The sequence below is a fragment of the Amphiprion ocellaris genome, chromosome 11, assembly GCF_022539595.1.
Source record: "Amphiprion ocellaris isolate individual 3 ecotype Okinawa chromosome 11, ASM2253959v1, whole genome shotgun sequence".
Lineage (NCBI taxonomy): Eukaryota > Metazoa > Chordata > Actinopteri > Pomacentridae > Amphiprion > Amphiprion ocellaris.
In genome coordinates, this window is record NC_072776.1 from 13,566,724 (window position 1) to 13,590,747 (window position 24,024).

At 39.8% G+C, this 24,024-nt stretch overlaps 2 protein-coding genes across 2 annotated transcripts in view; both read right to left on the reverse strand.

The window, feature by feature from the left end:
- asmt (acetylserotonin O-methyltransferase) overlaps positions 1–13,912 on the reverse strand; it is a 30,880-nt gene extending 16,968 nt beyond the window's left edge. The window contains exons 1-4 of the mRNA XM_023294218.3: positions 13,567–13,912; positions 12,555–12,729; positions 12,175–12,304; positions 5,262–5,330 (exon numbers count right to left, since the gene is read on the reverse strand). Coding sequence (XP_023149986.1) covers positions 5,262–5,330; positions 12,175–12,304; positions 12,555–12,729; positions 13,567–13,668 — 476 coding nt within the window. The 5' untranslated portion in view covers positions 13,669–13,912. The remainder of the gene's footprint in view (positions 1–5,261; positions 5,331–12,174; positions 12,305–12,554; positions 12,730–13,566) is intronic.
- Positions 13,913–14,471: 559 nt separating this feature from the next.
- akap17a (A kinase (PRKA) anchor protein 17A) lies at positions 14,472–23,049 on the reverse strand. The gene is made up of 7 exons (XM_023294214.3): positions 22,898–23,049; positions 21,696–22,043; positions 20,499–20,717; positions 19,990–20,202; positions 18,173–18,321; positions 17,303–17,543; positions 14,472–16,889 (listed from the first exon to the last, which is right to left on the reverse strand). Exons 2-7 carry the CDS (start codon positions 22,020–22,022, stop codon positions 15,984–15,986), a joined length of 2,055 nt encoding a protein of 684 aa, XP_023149982.1. The 5' UTR covers positions 22,023–22,043; positions 22,898–23,049; the 3' UTR covers positions 14,472–15,983.
- Positions 23,050–24,024: the final 975 nt, after the last annotated feature.

Below are 24,024 nucleotides of genomic sequence, written 5' to 3' on the forward strand. Positions count from 1 at the left end.
CACCTCATCAACCAGCACTCTGCCCCGCCATCAGGACACACACACACAAAGACACACATCTTCAATTTTGTAAGAATTGTATTTGTCCAAACTTCACTGCAGCGAAGCGATCAGCCATCTGATACACAAGGCAACTTCAGATGACACCGCGACCTCCAGCGGAACTTTGAAAGTGACTCATTGTTGGCTTCAGACTCTGACTGCATTGGATGTGAAAAGATGAAATGACTGTGAGGCCAAACAGCAGAATGTCAGCTTTAATTTGAAAGCATTTTGGTCATAAGATATTGAATGCCCCCTAACAACAACATATTCCGTCCTTTTTTCTCCATGACAGAGTACATTCACTTGCACACAATCTCATCCTGTTTCCAGCGGATAGGAAGGAAAAGGTGTTTAGCCTGGTTCCCCCTGTCCTTGTGTGCATCATTAGAACTCGTGGCTGATGATGTGTTTGCCCTCTGCACAGACATGTCTTGTATCTTTAGCATCCCTGCAGGTTTCTGTCATCTCTGAGTTATAGTTAATGACTGTGTTGTTGTTTTGGTCTCTCCATCTTATGCGCAGTAACAGAAGAAATGACCTGACATGTTTTGAATGTGATCACCTTACAGCCCTGACAGCAAGTTCAAATTTACATTATTTATCGATGTTACATTATATTGGTTGTTACCAGACGTTTCTGCACAGACAGCTGACAGCAGCGGATATGAGCTGTGCTTCAATTTTATACTAGACCCAGTTCTAGCTGGATTTTTTAATATGCCTGTCTCCACACGGCTGAAGTGACAATGTTAACCATATTCAAAGATGCGAATATGAGAAGTGAAATTGCTTTAATTTTGAAAAAGCAAACCCAGCAGAACAAAAACCTAATTGCAGACACTGGAGACACAATCAGGAAATTCTTTCAGAATACAAAATACAGTTTTAGATATTTTTTCGAAATTGGTATCTCTTTGTAAAACAGTGACTCTGACTGGTAAAGTGAAAAACATTGAATATTTTATTAAAATACAATGTCGTGCTGGGAAACCCTGGGTCTTGGCATTCATATAAATCAGGGGTAGCCAACACGGTGCCCGCGGGCACCTGGTTGCCCGCAGAGACCATGTGAGTTGCCCCCAACATGTTCTAAAAATAACACTAGTCACCATGAAATTCCTTATAAAAAATTACAGTTGCTGTTCTTTTTAAATCAAAAATACTTACATTAATGCAGATTTTGAATTACAATATTTATTATAATTTTTTTGAAAAACAAAAATGTCTTCGGTGTAAATGAACTTTGACCTTGTCCGAGTCAAAGTTCACTGCGCATGTCAAACCACCACGTCACGCTGCTGAAGCGTCCGGGCACAAACACTTTGGGAAGCTAGATGTGGTTTTTACCCCCAAAATATGACAGAGAAGTGAAAGAGAAAACACCATTTTGACGAAGACTGGGAGGAAGAGTTCTTTTTCACGACAGTGAAAGATAAATGTATGTATTTGCGGGCGACTATTGCGTCGGCAAAGCGGCACGTTGTGGAGAGACGCTAGTTTAGCCGCTACAAAGCTTCCATGCTAACTAGCCACCTGGTAGCACACATAGACTGTATGCGCACTACGGACAGGAGAAGCCCGAGACTTAAAGGCAGCTTTGGCATCTACTACGCGGCGAAAAGTTTCTTCATGGAGAAAAATGTACCATTAGAAAAGCTTGTTTTAATGACGACGGATGGGGCTCCTCCATGACGGGTCGGCATGCAGGCTTCATTGTACGATGCAGAGGTGATCCAGACTTCCCAACATTCCTACATTACCACTGCATCATTCACCAGCAGGACATATGCACGTACATAAGTGGCCGGATTTGATCATGTAATGGCTCGTGTCGTGAAGATCATAAATGGCTCCAAAGCCAAACAACCAGGACATTAAAGGTGCTGCTGGAGGAGCTGTCAGCTAAACATGGTGACATGTTACTACACACAGAAACCCCATGGATCAGCAGGGGACCAGTTTTGCAGCGTTTTTTTGTCACTGTTGGCCGAAATCAAAGAGTTCATGCAATCCAAAGGGGAAGACACCTCGCTGCTTGAGGACACTGAGTGGATTCTTGCCCTGGCATTTTTAACGGACATCACTGGGAAACTGAACCATCTGAACTGTGAGCTGCAAGGTAAAGGTAAGACATGATAAGCTCTGCAATGCCAGGCTTCCCACTAACACACATTTACAGACAAAGAAAGAGGTAACATATGTTGTCATTCAAAACACCGTGCCATTACACAAAAACGTGAAAAATAATTTGTTGAAAACATGTAATGATTTGTTGTTATATCTGTTAAAAATGTTGCAATGCTGGTGAAAAATGCTGGTGATTAGTACTAATGTGATAGGATTCATTTCAAAATATGAAAGTTGATTTTTTTTCTTACATAACTGATAATTTGTACAAACATGGGACAGAGTTCATGAATTGTTCAAAAATGTTACAAAGGTAGTGGTTTGCACAAATGAAACATGATTTGATGACAGTTAATGATTTCCTAAAAATGTTAGAAGTGACAGTTTGCACAGAAATATAACTGGTGTGATTTTGAACAAAATGCTGCAAATATGCTGATTCATACAAAACTGCCAAGAAAGATATTTACCAAAGTTTCAGAGCTGGGATTCCTCTGACTTTTAAATATTGGAACAGATTTCCGTGTGTGTGTGTGTGTGTGTGCGTGTGTGTGTTTCCTACCGTCATTGTTGTGGAAATCGTTGTTAATAATTATTGTAAGGAATAATTAACATACCGGGTAAAGGTGATCAGACAGTCTTTTTACATATTATTTTCATTATTATTATTGTTTAAAGATGATGGCGCAAGTTTGCTATTGAGGAAGTTTGTATCAAACAAGGTGCCCTTCGTACTACTCAGTACCCTTGAAGTTGCTCTCAGGTTCAAAAAGGTTGGTGACCCCTGATATAAATGTTACTTAGACACATAACATCCATCTAAACATTCTTGCAGGCTGAGTTCACACCTGCATGACAACCGCACACACCAGCAAGACAATGCGCCCCACTATACCCCAAACATAGCTCAGAATTGACTCGAGGAACACAACCGAGAGCCCGACAAGTGGTTTTAATACTGTGGCCGATCATGTATATGTAATTTTAAGCCCATAAATCTAAAGCTCAAAACCATGGAGGCTGTAGTGGCACAAATTTCTGTCTGGTACTACTACTGTAATCCAATACTATTTTAAATTTCCATATTGTAAACACAGTAGCTTCATTAATTTCCGCTATAGCAAGAATAAGAAGCAAAGCTGCTATTTGACTGACTTTTGTCAGCACATGCTTGTATCATCAAAACTATATTACCCACTGAAAATATTAATATAAACAGCACCTTGTGTATAATTTTACAATGATATAAAAAAAATAAGTAAAAGCCTTCTGTAACCAGGAAATGATCTTTACAAGTTCAAACATGCACTAAGCCCAAAGAGCCCCATTATAGCTGGGAAACAAGCATCCATTGAAATGTACTTCTTGTCTTGCAACATTCTTTAATTAAAGTTAAGTGCATAAGATTTAATATCATCCTATTAAGCAGTCAACAGCCCACACTGTTCACACAGTGTGGTAACGTTCGTATTTCTGATTCCATTATTAATTCCTCCCAATTAATTTTATGCAGCTTCACAGTGCTGTACAGTAACCACATCTGTTTAACTCCTCATGGCGTCACTTTTATCTTTAAAACACATATTTAGCTGTAACTTGTAAACACACAATTTAATAAGGGTCAAATAAACATCAAATGTAATAGATAGACAGCCATCTTTAGGTTAAAATATCTCACTATGCAATGACGTGTGCTCTCAAAATATCTCTAAACCCACCCTCTCTCATCACTTTTCTCTCCATATTCTCTCTGCTTTCTCAAGTACAAGAATTCAGGCTGTAGACGAGCTTGGCTGTAAATTATTCAGGTGCAGTACATGACTGGTTAAATGGTGATGAGTAAACAGGAGTCTGACTCATCCAGCCAGCTTTGAATTACCCTGCTCCTGCTGCAGCGCACCAAGAATGCAGTGAATGACTTCAGCGGTTGTTTCCCCTTGCTAATTTACCCACAGTACGTATTCCCAGGGGAACTCAGCAGTGACAAACAACTGCTCCTCCATATTAAGTCAATTGTGCGCAGGTGCTGAATTTTTTCTTGCTGGGTATTTTCATTTTCAATCAACTCAAGCTGAACTGCAAATTTGTCTGCACAAAGGTTTATTACATTACGTGTGCATGGATCATATTCTGAATATTCTCATTTTGCACAAGCCCAAACAACCAGCAACATAAATATATATTGCTGGATATGTGTAATTCTATTGTGCTAAAAATGCACACAACCAGCTAGGAACTCACAAAAAGGCCTGCAAAAAACTAGCAAATAGCACATTTTATATTTTCTGCTGCAGTGGCATGTGTTTGGGTTTAATACAGTGAAGATGGACTACATGCACATCTTAACTTTTTTACATTACATTTTATTCAGATGTAAAGCGATAATGAAAATGTGTCTTCTAGATCCCATTCAATCAACGTGTAAGACGGGGGATGTTTTCACAAGTTATTCCACTGTGTTTCAGTGTGGATGTGTTCTGGTCCTTCGGGTCTGGTGGTATTCTACAATGCAGGGCCTCAGGCAGGCTCATCAAAATCTATTAGCACACAAAGTGTGAATTTTTGAGTGTGTGACCCCTGAAAACTGCTGACCAGCAGATCAGTGAAGCGTTAAAACTGTAGGCAGTGGATGCTATAAACACACCAGACCTCAAGGACAATGGCAGATGTATTCTCTCTCTCTCTCTCTTTTTCTGCCCGGAGCTTCCTCACATCACTGCCCACACACCCCTTCTCTCTCTCTCTCTCTCTCTCTCTCTCTTCTCTCTCTCTCTCTCTCTCTGTCTGTATGTGTCTCTCTGCCTCACACGTTCTCTGCCTTCTAATGAATCGCACAAGACAGTTTTTAAGAGGGAAGAGAGAAAAGTGACAGACAGGCTTAAGATGGAGACAGGGGTGAATGTAAATGAGCAAGAACATGTGTTTCATCTGTGTGTGTGTGTGTGTGTGTGTGTGTGTGTGTGTGTGTGTGTGTGTGTGTGTGTGTGTGTGTGTGTGTGTGTGTGTGTGTGTGTGTGTGTGTGTGTGTGTGTGTGTGTGTGTGTGTGTGTGTGTGTGTGTGTGTGTGCGTGCATGCATGCGCTTCCTACCTGTAGAGGGCTTGAAACAGGTCTTGAGAGCTGACTCCAAAAGCCTTTTCATACTGGTTTTTACCCTCTCTGTTCCAAAGACAGAAACATTTTATATAATATACATGACTTCTTTGGCGATATTTCACATGCTACGTATTTGATACGTGAGTATACAAAATATGGGATTAATAAGCACGTCGCTGTCTGACATCTGCCTCAGCTTCCTCCCACTGTAAGCTACACATGAAATCAACATGACTTCAAGATCATTCTTCACACTCCTGCCAGAAAGAATGAGTCATTCAGATCAAGGTGCCTTTAGATATTATCTTTGTGTGTTTCGGTGTTTCTCACAGATGGACCTCACTCGTCAGCCACAATAAATCCAGTCACGCTGTGGGAGCTGCTGGCTGTCCTCCCTCTGACATAACAATGAGACTAAAATCAATCTGAGACAATGTTCAAACAGAAAAGGAGGACCCAAATCCACATCCTTATGGCTCCAAAATAAAACCTGCAGCTTTCAGAGCCCATCTCTGCCCACCTGTATGTGCGTTTACTCTATTTTCACTCTTTTATGCTCTTGTACAAGACAGCCTTAACCTCTCACAGGGGATCCCCTTGGATATCAGCAAAAAAATGTTTAGATACTTGAACAAGAAGAAGCAAATACAAGTCAGGTTTGGTCGACACCAACTTCCAACTTCTCAGACTGTTTGAGCCTGCTGTATCAATTTGGACATGGGGAAATAATAAGTGCTGATCTTTTAAAACAGGTGGCCAGAGGTCAGAGAAATGGCTCAGTAATCAGAAAGTTGCCCATTCAAGACCAGATCTCCTTGTTAACTGTGCCAGTATATAAGCATTTTAAGCAGACATACTGCTATTCCTCAGACTTGTTGTTATTATAGATTCTTCTGACACAATTTTCGGCGCCTACCTCGTCCCACAGCTTTGAGAAAACCCATACAAAATATATATTTAAATGTCTGGCTTGATCAGGAATGGTGTGCTATGACGTGGTTTTTTTTTTGTTTTTTTTTAAACAAAATTCGTTAAAAAGTTGTTAAAATCCCCATTAAAATGCCAAAACTGCCAAAACCCAACCATCTTTGGAATATCTGTAGCTCTGGCAGAATTTAGATTGGAAACTTAGTTCAAAGTTTAAAAGTATCACAAGGCTTTTACTGTTATACGTCTAAATTCATGTTTTGATATCTTACACAGTTTCTATGCAGTTGCAATTTAACTTTTAGAAGCTTTTGTAAAATTCAGACTTTCTCTTCAGCTAGAGTGAAATTTTAAGTTTTAAATTTAAAATGTTTTGGGAAAATTGCAGTCAAACTTGTCTACATCTCACAATTACTCCTTCACGTCAAAAACGTACACATAAAATTGTTAGCATTGTTGCCTTCAGTCACCAAGCATGACTCTCACTATAGTACGACTTATGGTTTGTCCATAAATCCCCTCAGAGTACAGAGTGTGCCGACTAAATCACTCATTGACTCCCATTAAATTTGAGCTCCAACATTACAGGTGAAAATCAGCATATAATAAACAGGAAATACATGAAACATTTGTTCCAAACTAGATGGTGCTTTTCATGCTGTACGAAGTCAATAATGTTTTCTGTGTTGAATCTGAAAGCCTAAATTTGTAACAAATGATCTTCCAGTGCCGTGTGGCTGCAACAAAAGAACATTTTTATTATACTGACAAATCTGCTGATTTCTTTCTCAATGTGACATTAAAATATTACAAATCAATAACAGTCCAAAACCCAATGCCATCCGGTTTCCAATGACATTTGACAAGAAGGAGACCAGAGGTTGTTTCACATAGTTGCAGCCTCAGCGATGAGATTAAAAGTAAAGTTGCTGAGAAACACAGTCTGACTTTAGAGGAACATCACATACAATTCAACATGAGAATGAGACAGAATCAGCCCTGATTAGCAGAGATGCCCAAAAGGTGTTTGATGCAGTCAGAGGTAGAAGTAAGGGAGGATTTGTGAAGAACTAAAAGTTTCCAGCGATCATCTAGTATGTCATGATGACAAATAACAACAACAAAAAAACATGTCATGAAGCTTGTAAAATGCACTGGTTAGATGAAAGAAAGACGCTTGTGTCATGTTCAGCATTTTGACACCAGAACATTGTGAATGACAAATAGTTTGAGGACTAATGAGGAGATGAGTCACTAATTAAGTGAAATAAATAAATTACAGGATATTATACAGTGGTGGGTGACTAACTACCCTAAATCTGCATTTAAGGATGAACTCAGGTATGTTGTTTGTTGCATTTGTTTTCTTTAAATGTCTGTCCTATACTGCACTGAGGTCCAGGAGGAAGGACATTTTGTTTTCCACTATGTTCACAGATAATACATTTGAAAAACAATAAAACTGAACACACACACCAACTGTTGTGGACTGTGTGCTGCTTTGACTGTAATTATTCTGTAGATATTGTAAAACTACAGATGTACAAGGAAACATTATTCTTCACACTATCAGGAGCTGAATTCACTGATTTTAACTGGTGTGCTTTTTCAAACAAAACAACGGAACACAGTGAGTTCCAAATGACATTATGATGTCCCCAGAAGTTGCAGTATAGAAGCAACTCTCTGATAGATTGTGATCATTCCACTATCAACACTGAGAGACTGAAGGACACTTTGGAGACAACCTGAAGAACAACCCTTGATCTCAACCGAAGACGCAACTTTGACAGTTCAATTTCAGACCAACATGGCATCCTGTTCAATCACAGATGCCTCAGATGCATCAGGTAAGACTGACTGAACACAAAGTGAATGATCTGCTCTGACAACAAAATGGATAATACTGATCATCTAACTCTAACTCTGCTCCTTAAATGTAGCACATGACAGAGTAGCAGTTTTTAATACAATAAAAGATGATTTTTTTTTTTAGAAAATCCTGCTATAAACCTTATCAGTGTTTGTTACTTGAGGCCAGTGTTAATTTTCACACTATGTTCTAAGATCTCTTAATTTCTCCTTTTTTTGCAAAAATAAGTGAATTCACTCAAATGGCCAGAAAATCGTGGGTGTATTTCTAGTTGATGATGATGTGTTGACTGAATGGTCCTCACACAATTAATATAGCTCACATGTTTTCCCTCCATGTTCACTTTTTCCACAGTCGCACTGGCAGCACCTGAATTTCAGACAGGTGAAACTCTGCTCGGCAGCACTTGTGGTTACTCCTTTCTGGAGTTTTTTTGCTGAAGGCTGCTATGGCAGGATTGCCAAGTGCCAGAATACAGAGACCACAGAGACAGTAGCTGTGAAGATCCTCAAGAAGGACACTGATTTCATCCTGGACACTGAGCAAGAGGTAGACCTTTGGACTCCTTCTGATTACATTTCCCTGCTTGGGTTTTTGACTGCTCCAGTAGCATATGTACCATGACCTGTTGATATTTGCTTATTCAATCTGGATTACATCCTCTTCTGTCCTCCACAGGTGTCCATATTAAATGTCATTAGTGTCCTGAATCCAGATCACACCAATGTGATCAAGTTCTTTGAGCGTTTTGACCATTTGGGACACACCTGTCTGGCATTTGAAATGCTGGACAGGAGTCTGTACGACCTGCTCACCGAACGAGACTGGAAGCCACTGTCTCTGATGGAGATCCGCCCCATCGCAAAGCAGGTCTGTATTATAATCATATTTTATTTAGAATTTATCACTCTGCATATCTACAACTGATCAATGAAGAAAGCCCTAACCCAAACCACCCACAGCACTGCATGAAAAACTGAATTCCAATCTTGTCCCTGCAGCTGCTGGTGGCCCTGGACGCCCTGAAGGGTCTTGGTATCCTGCATACTGATATCAAACCCGACAACATTATGTTTGTCAATATGCAGGACCATCCCCTCAGAATCAGACTAATTGATTTTAGCAACGCTATTCCAGCCTCTCAAGTACAGCCTGGGATGGACCTTCAGCCATGCGGGTACAGGTGGGTTTATCCTATTCATTTACAAGACCTGTGTCCATCTAAAGCCCCACATTGTTCCATTTGTCCCCAAAGACTACAGATTTCCAATATTTGGCTCTGGTCTTTCCTCCTCAGGGCCCCAGAAGTTGCCCTTGGCCTCCCCTTCACCGAGGCCATAGATGTGTGGGGAGTTGGCTGCATCCTGGCGTTCCTCTTCCTCGCCGAGAACCTTTTCCCTGTCGACTGTGACTATCAGATGGTAAGTCAGCTGTTTCAAACAAATGTTAATCAGTCTCTGAGAGGTGAGAGCTGATCAGTTGGTCTTACTGTGTTTTCAAATCCAGATGTATCCAAAAGGAGACACTGCAGAGTGGGAGGACAGAGTGGCCTTTGTGGACCTCCTCAAACAGATGCTGCATCTTGACGGGAAACAGAGACTCTCCCCTTGTGAAGCTCTGCAGCTACCATTCATCACAATGTGCCACCTGAATGAGCTCTCTGACAGCAGAGACTAGTAAGTGACTGTGATGTTCACACTAGTACAGAACAAATGATAAACTAATGTCTTTAGTAGTTGACTGACTGCTTCACAAATTTGTTTTTCATCCTTCATCCAGCCTGACGGCCTCCCAGACTAAAATGAGTCTCTGTCCAGTGGAGGAACCTGACCAGGAGTCAGACACTGGATGCTGTGACACCACTCCAGCCAGCAGGTCATCTGCTGAAGTCAAACCATCCGACTCCTGTGAAGACTGTTCTGCAGATGACTATGACAGAGTTTCCTCCGCCTCCTCGACGTCAGTTTGTAGCTCCAATGACAAAGACTCGGCTTGCAGTTCTTCTGATGGACAAGATCTCTGTTCCAATCATGAAGATACACCTGTTTGGTCTTCTGATGGACAAGATCTCTGTTCTCATGATGAAGATTCAGCTGCTTGGTCTTCTGATGGAGCTACAGAAACAGACTCCGCAGTCTCTGTCTCCTCTGGTCGTCCTGTAATGCTGCTGAAGAGGCTCCAAAGATTCTTCAGCAGAATCAGGACGACTCTCTGCTGCTGCTGGCGTCCCACTGTGGAGGACTGATTTTATTATTTTATTTTATTTACATAATGTTGATTATTTTTACTTTGTTATTTTACTTGTTTCATTAGTTTTACTTTGTATTAGTTGTTATGGTAGTTTTACTTTATGGTTTTATTAATTTTGTTGTTACTTTACTTTTACTATGTTATTTGACTTGTTTTATTAGTTGTACTTTGTATTAGTTGTTACATTAGTTTTACTTTGTTATTTTAATTGTTACATTGTTTTACTCCATTCGTTTTGTTGCATTTGTTTTATTGTGGTACATTTTGCAAACTCATTCCTTTGTGATGAGTTTTCATTTGTTACATGTTGCAAATAATCTGTTTGCCACATGTGATTTCTTGCATGTATGCTATCGAACAGTACCTCATAATACCTATATTACTGCGACAAGTCAACGGGAAATTACAAGGCTGTTGTTTACAGCAGTGATTCCCAACCAGAGGAAACTCCTGCAGTAGCCAGGAGGTACATGGAAACATCAACTGTACTCATATGAACTAACAGTTGAATAAAAGAACTGAGTGAACCAATGGGAGTACACAATTAAGATTATTATTAAGATACACATGTAATGGTGAACAACTAAATACATGGTTGAAACAGCTACCTGAAATTTTGGCTACCAGTTGAACCTGTGAAATAAAAGTTGACCAACAGCTTAAATAGCTGGTGAAGGTTTGGATAAAAATTGTAGATTTAATTAATATTATGAAATAATGGATGTAGAAATTGAATGAGAATTAATGAACGTAACCAATAGATGTTAAACTATGTAATTTAATTTAATGCATATATAGATTTGAACAAAACAGTTCCAGTTTAAGTGGATAACAATGTCCACTTTCTTATAATTAAGTTTAAAATAAGACTTAAAATGAGTTCAGATGAACATATTTGAATATGAAGTGGTGTTAATGAAGGTCCTTGAGTCTATAAGCAGATCTGACTGTGATTCTCTTTTACAATAACAAAACATCTCTGACAGATAAAGAGAAACTGACCTGGACTTAAATTTATGATTGAAATAAATCAATAAATAAAAGTCTAAATTCCATAGCCCACAAAAACATTTGTATTTGTAGGGAGTCACAGGATTCTGTGAAGTACACTGCACTTTCAAAGTAAAAGCTCAGAGATGTTACAAGGAACTGATCAGGGTTTGTGAAATATAATGGCTCATCAAAATGAAATGTACTTATATAAATTATGGCCTATGTGTAATTATAACAGGATAAATCAGAGACCAGCATAAGCTGAACTGGCACATTCAAAATGTCCTTAGAAATGTTCTAGTTTAGGATTCGGGCTTTTGTATGATTTCTGACATAAATAAGCACAACATAAGAAGACTCAACAGTGTTTTTTCATTAGTTAAAGCAGGTTATGTGTTTGAATATGTGTTTTTACTTGGTTCACACTTCATCACTACTGGTCATAGCTGCTGCTGGTCAAGTAAAGAAACATAATCACTGAACATCCTGGGTTGTGTTGCTTTAAGGAAAATGTGATAGAAAATGCTCAGTATTTTCTGAAATTGCATAGCCTTTATATATTAAACTTTTTTCTTTTTTTAAAAATATGTTTTGAAACAGATTGCTCCAGCTGTAGTCTCTACCAAGGAAACTGGGAATGGGGTATGATTTTCTAATGTACATAAAGAGCTGTTAATATTACATTGTCTGTCAAAAGTTGGGAAAATCAAAAAACAAAATTGTTCTGAACATTTAAAAAAAAAAAAAAAAAAAAAAAAAGCATTCCAGCCTGGTGACTCTCTGCTTGAATGTTGAACAAACTCATTCTAACTTGAAATGTGTCCACAACACTTGCTCAGTCGTGTCAGTGCTCAGTGTACCGACCTGACAGCGTCAGTCAGATAGTGCCAGCAGAGGTAGATGGTTCTGGAGCTGTACTGGATGGACTGGTAGAGAGACACAGGGCTGGAGCGGGTGAGGTAGACACTGGCCTGCTCTGTGTTACTGTACAACACTGAGACAGAAAGACGAGGAGACATACCAATTTGCAGTTAAACATGTGACATAATCAGAGGTAAAGCTTCACTGGTAATTTCAGTTAAGTTGAAGTCTTTTCATATTTTATACATCAAGATACTTTTCATTTCTAAATTATAATGCAAAACTTAACACAGTTTAGAATAAATGAGACTCATCACTAATACTACTAGACAGCTGACTTGGATATTCTGATAGTTGTATTATTTCTACACGTATGTGGCGACCTTGTCCGTTGTCCTGGTGTGTGCTGAGCAGCTGCAGACCGGTGCAGGCAGCCAGCAGCCTCTCTGTGCCGTCCAGACTGGCACCCACCGCCCGACTGATCTCCTCCGCAGACAGAGGGCGCCCTGCACCCAACAACACATCGAACACACCCAGCTCGCAGGACGTGAACACCGTCTAGCTCAGAGTGGAGAAAGAACAGAGTTAAACAGAGTACAGCGTGCCTGTGCTTGAAATTACTGGTTAAACAACACATCAGTTAATTAATACAGTCCCGCCAGTAACAGCATACAGCGCTATATATTCAAACATGTTAGAGAGGGAGCTATGCTTTTAATGACTTATTTGACCTATTTGAATAGAAATGCAGTCATCCATTTATCCATTGTACATCATTTGTTGTGATGATTGATAGTAGGTGACTGTGACTAACAGGCAAATCATTAAAAACACTTATTTTAACTTAAGTAATCTAAGACAGAGTTGATATTTGTGATTATTATACGAGGTTCTAAAGTTTGATCTTCACATAACCTAAGAGGTGCAGCAGAGTGTCACTGAAGTGTTTTGTTGATGCACTTGTGGATTTTGGCTGATGGCATCATAATACCTCATAGTCTATGGACACCCAGCATATTTTACTCTTTTCTACTGACACAATTTGATGTATCAAGCAAAACCGCAGTATTTAAGTAAATAGAATTTCTTCTGAGTTCTTTAACTGCTTGTTCATGCAATAAAAACATGTCATCTGTTCAAAAATCTTCATCATCCAGCCACTTTAACAGAGTATGTGATACTATAATTAATTAAAGTGTGACAAACTCAACAGTAGGTGATGACACATCCACAAATCAAATACATTATCACTAATATTTATCAATACATATAGCAAAATGTACCAATATTACTTCATTAATTATCAAAAAAGTTGAGCTCTGACTTAATTGACTGATTAATTTAAGCTCTAAAAAGACTGTAGCTTTAATGTTTAGGTGCTACTATGCGTGTTACCTTGGAGATGAGGAAGCCTTCCATATACTCCAGTATTTTTCTGGGGTACGTGTCTGCAGCAGGCGCCCCTTCACTCGAACCCATGTCTTGATGTTCAGCCATGGCTACAGCTCTCTTGACCTTTTGCTTCTCCAAGTTCTTCTACCTGCAAACTGAACTTCCCTGCAAATCTGTTGGAGCTCTGGAGACGCTTCAACAGGTGTCTGTGTGAATGGCAGCAAAGACAGAACAAGGCTAAAACAGCAGAAAGTGCCCACCAAGCAGCAGTGAGAGTCGCAGTGGGCTAAGCTGATTAAAGCCAGATAACCCAGATTAGAGCACGGGCTCAGTCTGTCAGACAAAGAAACAACTCTTTGGAAACACTGCTGCCTTGTTCATTGTCACTCAGCCACTGCATTCTCAGACCAGACCTGTTTTCCACAAACTTTCAAAGACCCCAAAATGTGAGCAACAGTGTGGGACGACCAAACCTTTGAGGGGAATCTGCATGTCATAAAGGATTCACTGCCTTTCTGTGATTAGCTTTGATACTGATGGGAGCATCAAACCTAATGATACAGTCTGTCACGTCACATGCCGTGATGAGATTACACACACTAATCAGTTTGACTATTAATTGTTCAGCCACACAGTTCATTATCACAGCAGCTGAATATACCATAGATATGACAGCAGAATCTCAAAAGGGGTTTGGAGAAAGGTTTTGCACTGAACTTCAGCTGACTGACGTGCACTTTTGACAATTTAAATCGTGTTGATTAGAGCAGAGCAAAAGGCGATCAGTTAATGTAGAAGTACATCAGAAACCTATTAGTTCAACATTGCTGATGTTTCAAAGCTTCTCATTATCGTGACAAAAAAATGGCACCATTCATCTCCAACAAAATAACACAATTCTCAGAAAGTTCTCAGCTTTGATTTTTATTTTAGCCAACTTGCAGAGTGCAAGACATGCTCTAGTAGATCACGAGCATATACAGAACAAATGGGCTTTGCTGTGACAAGGACAAATGAAAGTAGAAGAGTCAACAAAACTGGAACATCCTTCAAGCTCAAGTTCAACTACAAGAACACTCTGTAACATAATCAGTAATGCTAATGAATTGTATCCACCACAAGCTGGAGAAACATCCTAACATCCCATTTTACTACGGTACTGTGCTGCTTTGACTTGAATCCCAGAAGCAGCTTTCCTTAAAAAGTTGTTCTATTTTTTAGGCTTTCAAACATGAAGTCAACTGATGATTTCACTCTAAACAAAACAGTTCTTCCAATCACTCAGGAACCAAAACATCTTAACTGAAATTATGTAATCATTACAAAAGCAGCTGCTTAGTTCAGGTCGACGTCAAGTCCATTGTTGTACAGTTCCACAAAAATCTCAATATTGATGCAGTATTTCAAGAAAACAGCTAGGCAGCTAAAATATGACGACAAAATCATTCGGTGTGCCTGACAGCTTTAAAACAGAGGTATGCTTCTTATAGTCTTTCAATTCAAGCAATTCACAGTTGTAATGGAGCAGCAGCCATTTATAATAGTGCTCTTAAACATCTGCCACAACTACAGCAGCCATATGATGAAGATCACGTGCCTGTCAGAAAACAGTGTTTGAAACTTCATGCTGACATCACTTTATTTCCCATAGTTAGGCTACAAATGTGGATAAAAAGACTGGTCAGAAAACCAGACACAGTCTGTATCCTGTATATTAACTTTCTGTGGCTCACTGTTCTTCATAGACAATGAGAAGTCATCAACAGGCTTTATGTTTTAAATAAGGTTGGACCGGTGTGTCAGTTTACAAACTGGGGGTCAAGATTGTTTTTTAACTCAATCCGGTCACTGTTCTCATCTGTCAACATAAAGAACAACAAAGATTATATAAGGAACCAAATTTAAGTACCCAGTTAGCCTCTTTTTAAAATAGTTTTTTACTTAAATTTTTTTGTCTACTTCAGTCCAAATATTGATACAATTCTTTCACACAGAGAAAGGAACAATGTTCTCGTAAAACCACACAGTACAATGTGTCTTTTATGTCATGAACTTGTTAAATGTAAATATTTGGAATTTTTTAATTGTCAGCAGCTTTGATCCAAAACATGAACTGTGGGGAAAATAAAGTTTTTAAAAGGAAAGCGCAACTCCATAGAATCAACTGCAACAACTAAATAAGCTCACATTTTCATAATGAATTTATTGTTCGGACTTGACGCTATTGTAATGTCAAGTTTTTCAATCTAAGATTTCTTGTGTTTTGCCGAGCAGCCCTGTTCAAGAAAAAGCCAGTTGGTGCATTACTTAACTAATAAGGGACCAAAAATATCTATCCTTTGTCTGAAAGTTGTTTAACTAATGGTGTGAGTCCAGAAATGGTGAATATATCAGTCATTAAAATGCATATAGTGATGAGTTCAGCGTCGTCTGGAGTGGCTCCTATCCCTACAGTTGCTGTGTCTCCTGTACCTTCGACTGTAATGACTGGGACTCCTCCTGTCTCTGCTTTTATTGCTGTTCTTTGAGCTGCCTCTGCTGCCTCTACGATGACTACGCCTGTGGCTCCTCCCTCTACTGTAACTCCTGCCACTGCTGCTCCGGCTACGATCTCTGCTGGAGCTTGTGCTCCTGCTGCAATGGCTGTGGCTGCGCCTCCTGCTGCCGTGATGATGACTGTGGCTCCTCCTTTGACGACTAGAGCTTCTCCTCCGGCGGCTGGAGCTCCTTCTCCTTCTGCTGTAGCTGTGGGAGCGCCTCCTCCTGCCCCGACTGTATGGGCTCCTTCCTCTGTGGGAGTGGCCCCTCGCTCGCTCCCTGCTCTGCCTGCTCCTCACCACCTCGTCCCTCCTGCCCTCTCTGTCTTTTTTCCTGTCCTCCCCTCCTCTCCTCTCTTCTGTTGCTTTATTTTTCCCTAAAGCTTGGGAGTGCACACTGGATTTGGACACTTGTTTTTCTTTGCTCTCATCAGCTTTCCCTCCGTTTACCCAACCCAGGACCCCAACCATCACATCACCAGGATCTGAGGTCCCCTCACTTGTTTCAGGGCCTGCCTGGTCCTGTGTTCCTGAAGTTCCTGTAGTTTTAGCACAACTCTTCTTCAATAGGTTACAAAGCAGTCTTTCCCTCAGCTCTTTCTCTCTGCGTTGCAGCTCAAGTGCTCGCTCCTTCTCCACCTCCACCCTTCGCAACTCCTCCTCCTGTTTGCGTCGACAGGCCTCCAACTGTTGAAGACGAGCTAATTCCTCCTTTTGTCGAGCCTGCTCCTGCCTCTCTCGTTCTTCGCGTTCAGCTCTCTCCTTCTCTTGCTGCTGCTGCTTCAGTGCCTGGAAGGAGAACACACAGCCAAGATAAGAACAACTATAAGGATGAAATACATACACATACCAGGACCTCTAAAGCTTGTGTTATTTCTCGTGTCTTATCAAATAAGTACAAAAATTCAAAGTTCAAGAGTAGATCTTAAAATCTAAAACTGCTTCTTTAAAGACAATCCCCAAAATCAGTAATCCTGTCTGATCGCAGGCATGCTAAGGAAGCTGTATTTGCTGTTGATGTGTGTGTTCTTCCGTGTTAAATGTCTTTCAATCCAGAGAAGTTCCAAGCATTAAACCTCATGTTATCATGCCTTGTATTGTACATTTGGTTAAAATGCTTGGCTACTGGGCAGTAGCTGCTGTGCAGAAGTACCGTGCTGATGTTTGTATGCAAACCTATTTAGGGGTGCCGTGTTCAGTACCTTCGCCCTGGCCAGCAGCTCAGCAATGAGCCGTATGGATTCCAGGTTGCGTTGAGCCAGCAGGAGCCTCCTCTCCTCCATAGCGATCTTCATCTGCAGTTTCTTCTGCTCCTCTTCCTGTTGTCGCCTCACCTTCTTCATATTCCTCCTCTCCTCTCTCTCTCGCAGCTTCTGCTCTCGCTTTCGTATCCTCTCCTCTTTCTTCCTCTCCTTCTCCTCCTCTTCCTGTTCCTTCTGTTTCCTGAAGAAATTTTAAAACGTCCTCTGTGAACATCTGATTGTTATTATCTAATACCTCTTGTTGATCAGCGCTACGTAGCAATGCATTAAACCTTTTACTACTACAGTGACTGCAAGATTTTATTAACCCAATGTTAGTCATTGCTTAAGTTGTCGAACATTCAATAATGTGCTGAAGATAAGTTCCTTAACACTTAATTATTCTGTTCCTTCTGCTAAGTTGTTGTCTCAGTGGACATATTGCTTCTTCCACAATGGCACTGATGTTTCTCTGTTTAGATATGAAAACAGTTAAATATTGTTTTTAAAGCTACTGTATTCATCTTAGATTTTCTCAAAAAACCAAAAAGATCTGAACAGCAGACATATACCCTTTCAGTGTAAGTGATAGATATAAATACAAAGGTGGGTAAACATCACTGACAGGTGTAACATCAATATTGCTTTCATACATTGTGGTTGAGCAAGAGAGAAGCTGAACTGTATGTTTTCATATATCTACCTGAAAGCAAATGCAAATGGTACTTTCTTAGTGAATATTTAAGATTTTAATTACTTTCTACAACAATATAACTGTTATCTACTCTTTTCTGCAGATACAATATGACTGCAGCAGTTCAACATTCATACCTCTCCTCCTCCTTACGTCGCTCCTCCTCTTCCTTCTCCCGACGTTTCTGCTCCTCTCGCTGCCTCTCCAGTTCCTGTAATTTCAGCCTCTCCAGGCTCCTCCTCTTCAAAGCTGACTCACTAAGATGCTTGCTGGTGTCAAAGGTCACCTTTGGAAAACAAATACACATCATATGATGGTTTATTGTCCCAACATCCTACTGTAGTGTTTTTTTAATGTTAATTTCAACTCGGTCAGCAAATAACTTGCTTTAATTTACAAGCTGGAATTTTCCGTGTGCGACTATAAAATTGTTCAATGAACAGATTTTTTGAAGATTCAACTTGAAATATATATTATGTTTGATCGTATAGACTGCTTGCATGCACATTGATTACCACTGTCTTAGTTTTTAAAAAAATTCAATGTCTTGTCTTTCTATCAGTGTTATTTCACAACAGAATCTTCTTACAGTTTCTTCTTTTACTCATCATCTTTTTATACAAACCTCTTTTCTTTCTTTTTGTCATTTACATGTTTTTGTATGTGTTTTGTAGATTAGCAGACCTAGTACTCCCAAGCTTTATTATCTTGGAAATTATGATGATGATGATGTTGCTTCAATTCTCATTCAGCTAAAAGGTCTTAAAGGTGTTGTGTATCTCTAAGTATCACAATCCAATTACTAAATTCTACACAGATGCAATATCACTAGAGCAGCTGCATTTCACCAGTGGCCTGCAGATCTCTATTGTGCCATAAGCAGTAATTAAGACTGTTAATAACAATGTGGCTAGCTAGAAGATTCCCGGTTCACATCCCGGCCTGGGCCTGAGATCTTTCTTGCTGTGTATGGGTGGATTTTCTCCAGGTACTCCGGCTTCCTCCCACAGTCCAAAAACATGCTGAGGTTAACTGATATTTCTAAATTGTCCGTAGGTGTGAATGTGAGTGTGCTTGTTTGTCTCTATGTGTAGCCATGTGAGACACTGGCCACCTATTCAGGGTGTCCCCTGCCTTCGCCTTAAGTCAACTGGGATAGACTCTAGCCACCCTGCGACCCAAATGAGGATTAATCGATGTATTGATAATGGATGGATGGAATAACACTGTGTTCAAAACTAAGAAATTACCTGCATGGGTGGCTACAGGCACTGGTGAGAAAATTAAAAATAACCCAGGAATGCCAGCTTCACAAACAACTCTGCGTTTGAAATCTTATCATAAGCAAACACCTCTTAGTGACTTTTGATTTTATTGGGAAGGACTTTATGCTGCAGAAAGCCTGGGACAATCTAGTCCTGCATGTCACAATCACTGTCGAGCAGAAATACAATGTTCATGGTACACCACTGTGTCAACACAGGGATCTATAAATAATAAAAGACAAATCTTTCAGTATCATAGCTACATATATGGCCCAGCCCTTTTCTTCTGTGCTGTATGAGTTTTAAATTAACATGCACTGTCCCAGGTTGCCAGGGTAGGACAGTGGATATAACATATTCAGTGAAGAATAAAAGAAATACAAAGCTGTACTCACCATTAGTCTAATTGGGGAAAAAATGTCTTTGTACACTTTCATAAGGTAAACTCCAGCTTTGCTGACTCCCTGCTCTACTCATTGAAGTTTGTACTGGCAAGTATCTTCTTAGGATTTAACATATTAAGGAAATCAAACTGCACACGATAGTTCTGAAGATAAGAAACTGGGAAGCTTAGAGGACATTTCAACTGAAGCACTGGGAAAGAATCTTTAGCCAACTAATGGAGCAAAAAAAATGTCACAGCCATTAATATGTAGATAGAGCTTTCCAGCTATTATAGCCTGCAGTACCTTGATGTTACAGGCCACTGCCTTTCCATCGTCTCCTTTCAGCATCAGCTTCATGCTGCGCATAGTGTCCATGGCCTTCGTGAAGCCACAGTATTCCTGATACTGGACATAAGCCTCAAAGTTCAGATGGCCACCAAAGCTGAATGTGCTGAAGTTCTTGTCCAGCATCTCCTCCCTATATGGGTCCAGCATGGGGATGTCAACATTTCGCACCTAAAATCAATATAATGTGTTATTTTTGGTGCCAGTACAATGTTCAGTTGGAATATGTGTGTAAGTCTTCTCAGTCAAATAATTTCAGAAAATTATACCATATAACAAAAATGCATACAAAACAGCTACAATATCTCTTTGATGTTAGTAAAGCAACACTTCCACATCTTTCACCAGCCTTGTCTATGCTAAATTTACAGATTAATCCTAAAAATTGAGGCTTTCAGAAACAAAATATGAATTTGGTGTTCAGCTTAATGTGCATTTAACTATAGAAAAACAGAATAAGGAACCACCTTGCCAAATGTTTGGAAAACAGCGAGGAGGACTTCCTCTGAGGGTCGGTCAGGATACTGGCTATCCTTCTGGCTAAACCAGCGACAAGGAAGCCCTTCCAGGTGGATGGTGTCAGGCCTCTCTCCTGGAAGAGTCTCATTCATGTCCTTGGCGTCACGGAAAAATGAGTCCCAGTCATGGCGCGTAGGAAAATCCACTTTATTCTCAACTGCACGTACCTGCGGAAAGAGAGGAAGGCAAATACTCTCAGGTGCCAGTTGATTATTTACAAGTAAATGAAACTAACATAGTATAATAGAACCTACATGTAAAAACGTAAATTCAGTAAGGTCATAATGTTCAGTACTTGCTGCAACGCTTTTAGAGAGGTGTGAATTTAATTTCACTCTCACAGACTAGGGTGAGAGCGGTAATTTACATCATGAGATGCCAACAGCCCAACTACAGTCATCAAACTTACATGATGTTGCTAATTTTAAATACTACGGGTTGACCAATTATCGGATCAAATATTCTGTTTTTCCAATTATCATTATTATTATGTGTCTCGAAACTTATGCAGCTGTCTCTTTCTGACTGTAGTTATCACTCTAATCTCCAGCACTGTCATCTACCTAACATCTGTTTGGTTAAACAAAGTTGCTGCAAAGTTATCTTTCATTTAAACACACAAAAATAAACAAAGGCATTTCAATTAAGGTTTCTGCACAACACAACTGATGGTCCCAACCCCATTAAGAAGGAGAGAAATTCCACAAATTAACCTTGACAAGGCACACCTGTGAAGTGAAACCCATTTCAGGTGACTACCTCATGGAGCTCATCCAGAGAAGGCCAAGAGTGTGCAAAGCAGTAATCAAAGCAAAGGTTGGCTATTTTGAAGAATCTAAAATATAAAACATGCTTTGACTTATTTTACGCTTTTTTGTTTACTACATAATTCCACGTGTTCATTCATAGTTCTGATGCCTTTAGTGAGAATCTACAAAGTAAATAGTCATGAAAATAAAGAAAAACCTTTAAATGAGAAGGCATGTCCAAACTTTTGACTGGTAATGTATATTGGTTCCAAATATGAGCAATAGGTCTCTTTAATTACTAATAATCTGTATCATCAGTATCGGTTGACCCTTAATAAAGAACACAATTGGGAAGATGACCAGTACAGCATAATTTGTGCTACAAATCAACTTTACCTTCAGCACATCTGTAAATCCACTGAGTTTGATGCTCTTTCCATCTAGACGACTTAGCAGACTCTTGACCACTGTTTTGTTTTCCACCTCCCCCTCAAAGCGGATGAAGTCCATGGTGCTCTTGGAGATTCGCAGGGCTGAAAACTGCTCCGGAGCTACCATGGCCTTGACCCTCTCCATCACCTCCCAGTTGGAGATGCTCTTGCCTGGCAGCTTGAGCTGGGGCAAAGCTACGCTGATGGTCATTTTGGCAATGGGCTTGAGGTACAGGCTGTACTCAGTGGAGAGGCACACTGCCTCTGTGGTGTCGTGGACTATGGTGGTCATTGTTGCGGACAGATGGGGAAGCTGCAGAAAGGTTGGAGAAACAGTAAAGACTTTTAATACTTCTTTTTGATAGCGGCTTTTTAAACAACCTTGAATTTGTTGGTTATTTTAATTGAATTCAATTTTATTTATAGAGCACCAATTCACAACATGTCATCTCGTAGCACTTCACATAGTTATTACTAAACTATTCTGGACAAGTTGTGCTAATGTACTGTTCTACAGTATTGCAAAAGCACAACAGCTAACTGCTGTATTTAGAACATAATGTACATTCAGACTGCAAACTTCAGGTCGCCTGTTATTTTGACATAGCTAGATAACTATCGCTAGAGCTCGGCTTTGTTTCAAAAAGGCTTCAAGTTTTACACAGCTATTTAGCTAACTGGCACGCTTAAAGGTTATATTAACGTGCCGTTAAAAACACTAACACTCTTCAACAGGGATGTTGGTTCTATAGCTAACAACATTCAGCGCTGTTTTGTTTACTTATTTTAGCCGGTGGTGACTGAAAAAATAGCTAACAGATTTTATGCTAGCGTATAAAAGCTGTTAACCGGAGCGGCGACATTAAGAGCCTAACGATGACATTAGCTGGAAAGCGAGGCTAAACTTTAGCTTCCGTTACATCCCGAAGGAGGCTGTAAAATGAACCGAAAATATAGCTAACTACTGTAGACGTTTCATATACAATACCGCACAACATATTAGCTACTGCATGCAATCTGTTATGCAAGTATCAACAGCTAACGTTGTTATGTTTAGCTAGCTGCTAGCTAGTTAGCTTCAAGGTTCTCCAACTATCTTTTAAACAAGTGACTTTACATAAGGATTCGCCGACGTCAGTTATCACAGAAGATTTAACTACAACCTACCCAACATCAGTTAGCCTCCCGTTAAAGCAAAACAACAAACTTATTGTAAGGATTTATGGAATCAAACACTACAGGTAAAAACATCTATTAAAAACCAAAAACCGACTACATGCTACTTCCGGATGCCGTCAACTTTGACCTTAAAAAGAAACAACGTGTGACAACATAAAGTGGTTTTATTTTAAAACAGCGACACTACGTGGACCAAAGTGGAAAAATTGGGAATAAAGGACTGACGAAAATCTCCATGTATCATCATCAGTTATGAAAGAAAGTCCCAGTAAAGTGATCGAGGTAAATTATCAATTTAATACATAAAGTCTAATTACCAAAAACGATTAAATAATCAATAAAATAACATATATATTTACAGTTTGTAATTTAAAAAAATTAATTCTGTCTATTCTTTTCAGCAGAAGGGAATAGTATTTATTGTTTCAATACCCATCACTTCTACAATATAAAGGGCATCATGAGCAATCAGGTACAATAGAAATGATAATAAGCAGACAGACAGTGGGATCATAGACCAGAAAACACAAGTCAGTGATAATAAGAGTGTCCACCATTGGCATCATGCAGTACCACACATCTGCGATGCACAGAGTCAATGAGTTTGTCGATGGTGGCTTGTGGAGTGCTTTCCTACTCTTTCTAAAGGGCTTGGCAAAATTGTGAAAGACTCCCATTCATAAATCGACATAAAAAGCTAACTCGAAGCTTCAAAATGGTAGTCCTCAAACCAGGCTGTGACATCATGGTGGATGCGTTTACTTTTATTGGTAGCCTATGTGTTGAACATGTTCATCCAGAGCATCCTACAGGTGTTAAACCCTCTGAAGCACAACACAGGTCAAAAGTGACCCAAATCCAATGAAAAATGGGTATCTCCTGACCCACACTGGGCATCAAAGGGTTAATGGGTGACATGTCTAGAGAGTATACAGGCTATGACAGGACTGGACCATTTTCAGCTGCTATAGAGGGATAGTCCATATTCTGGTGACAAAAACAAACAAACAAAAAAATCCTATTACGCCTGCACTTCCTGTAGACACCGTAGTCCTATTAACACACTTGAACTTGTTTAATGGCACTTATCCAGGCTGTTTTCTCCTGACTAGATC

Excerpts from the sequence above, each read along its gene's own strand:
- akap17a (XM_023294214.3), bottom strand. The coding sequence starts at position 22,022 with ATGACCACCATAGTCCACGACACCACAGAGGCAGTGTGCCTCTCCACT. Across the intron at positions 20,203-20,498 it reads TTTTCCAAACATTTGGCAAG|GTGCGAAATGTTGACATCCC; the intron begins GTGGTTCCTTAT and ends TATTGATTTTAG. Across the intron at positions 18,322-19,989 it reads CAGTGGCCTGTAACATCAAG|GTGACCTTTGACACCAGCAA; the intron begins GTACTGCAGGCT and ends TGTTTTCCAAAG.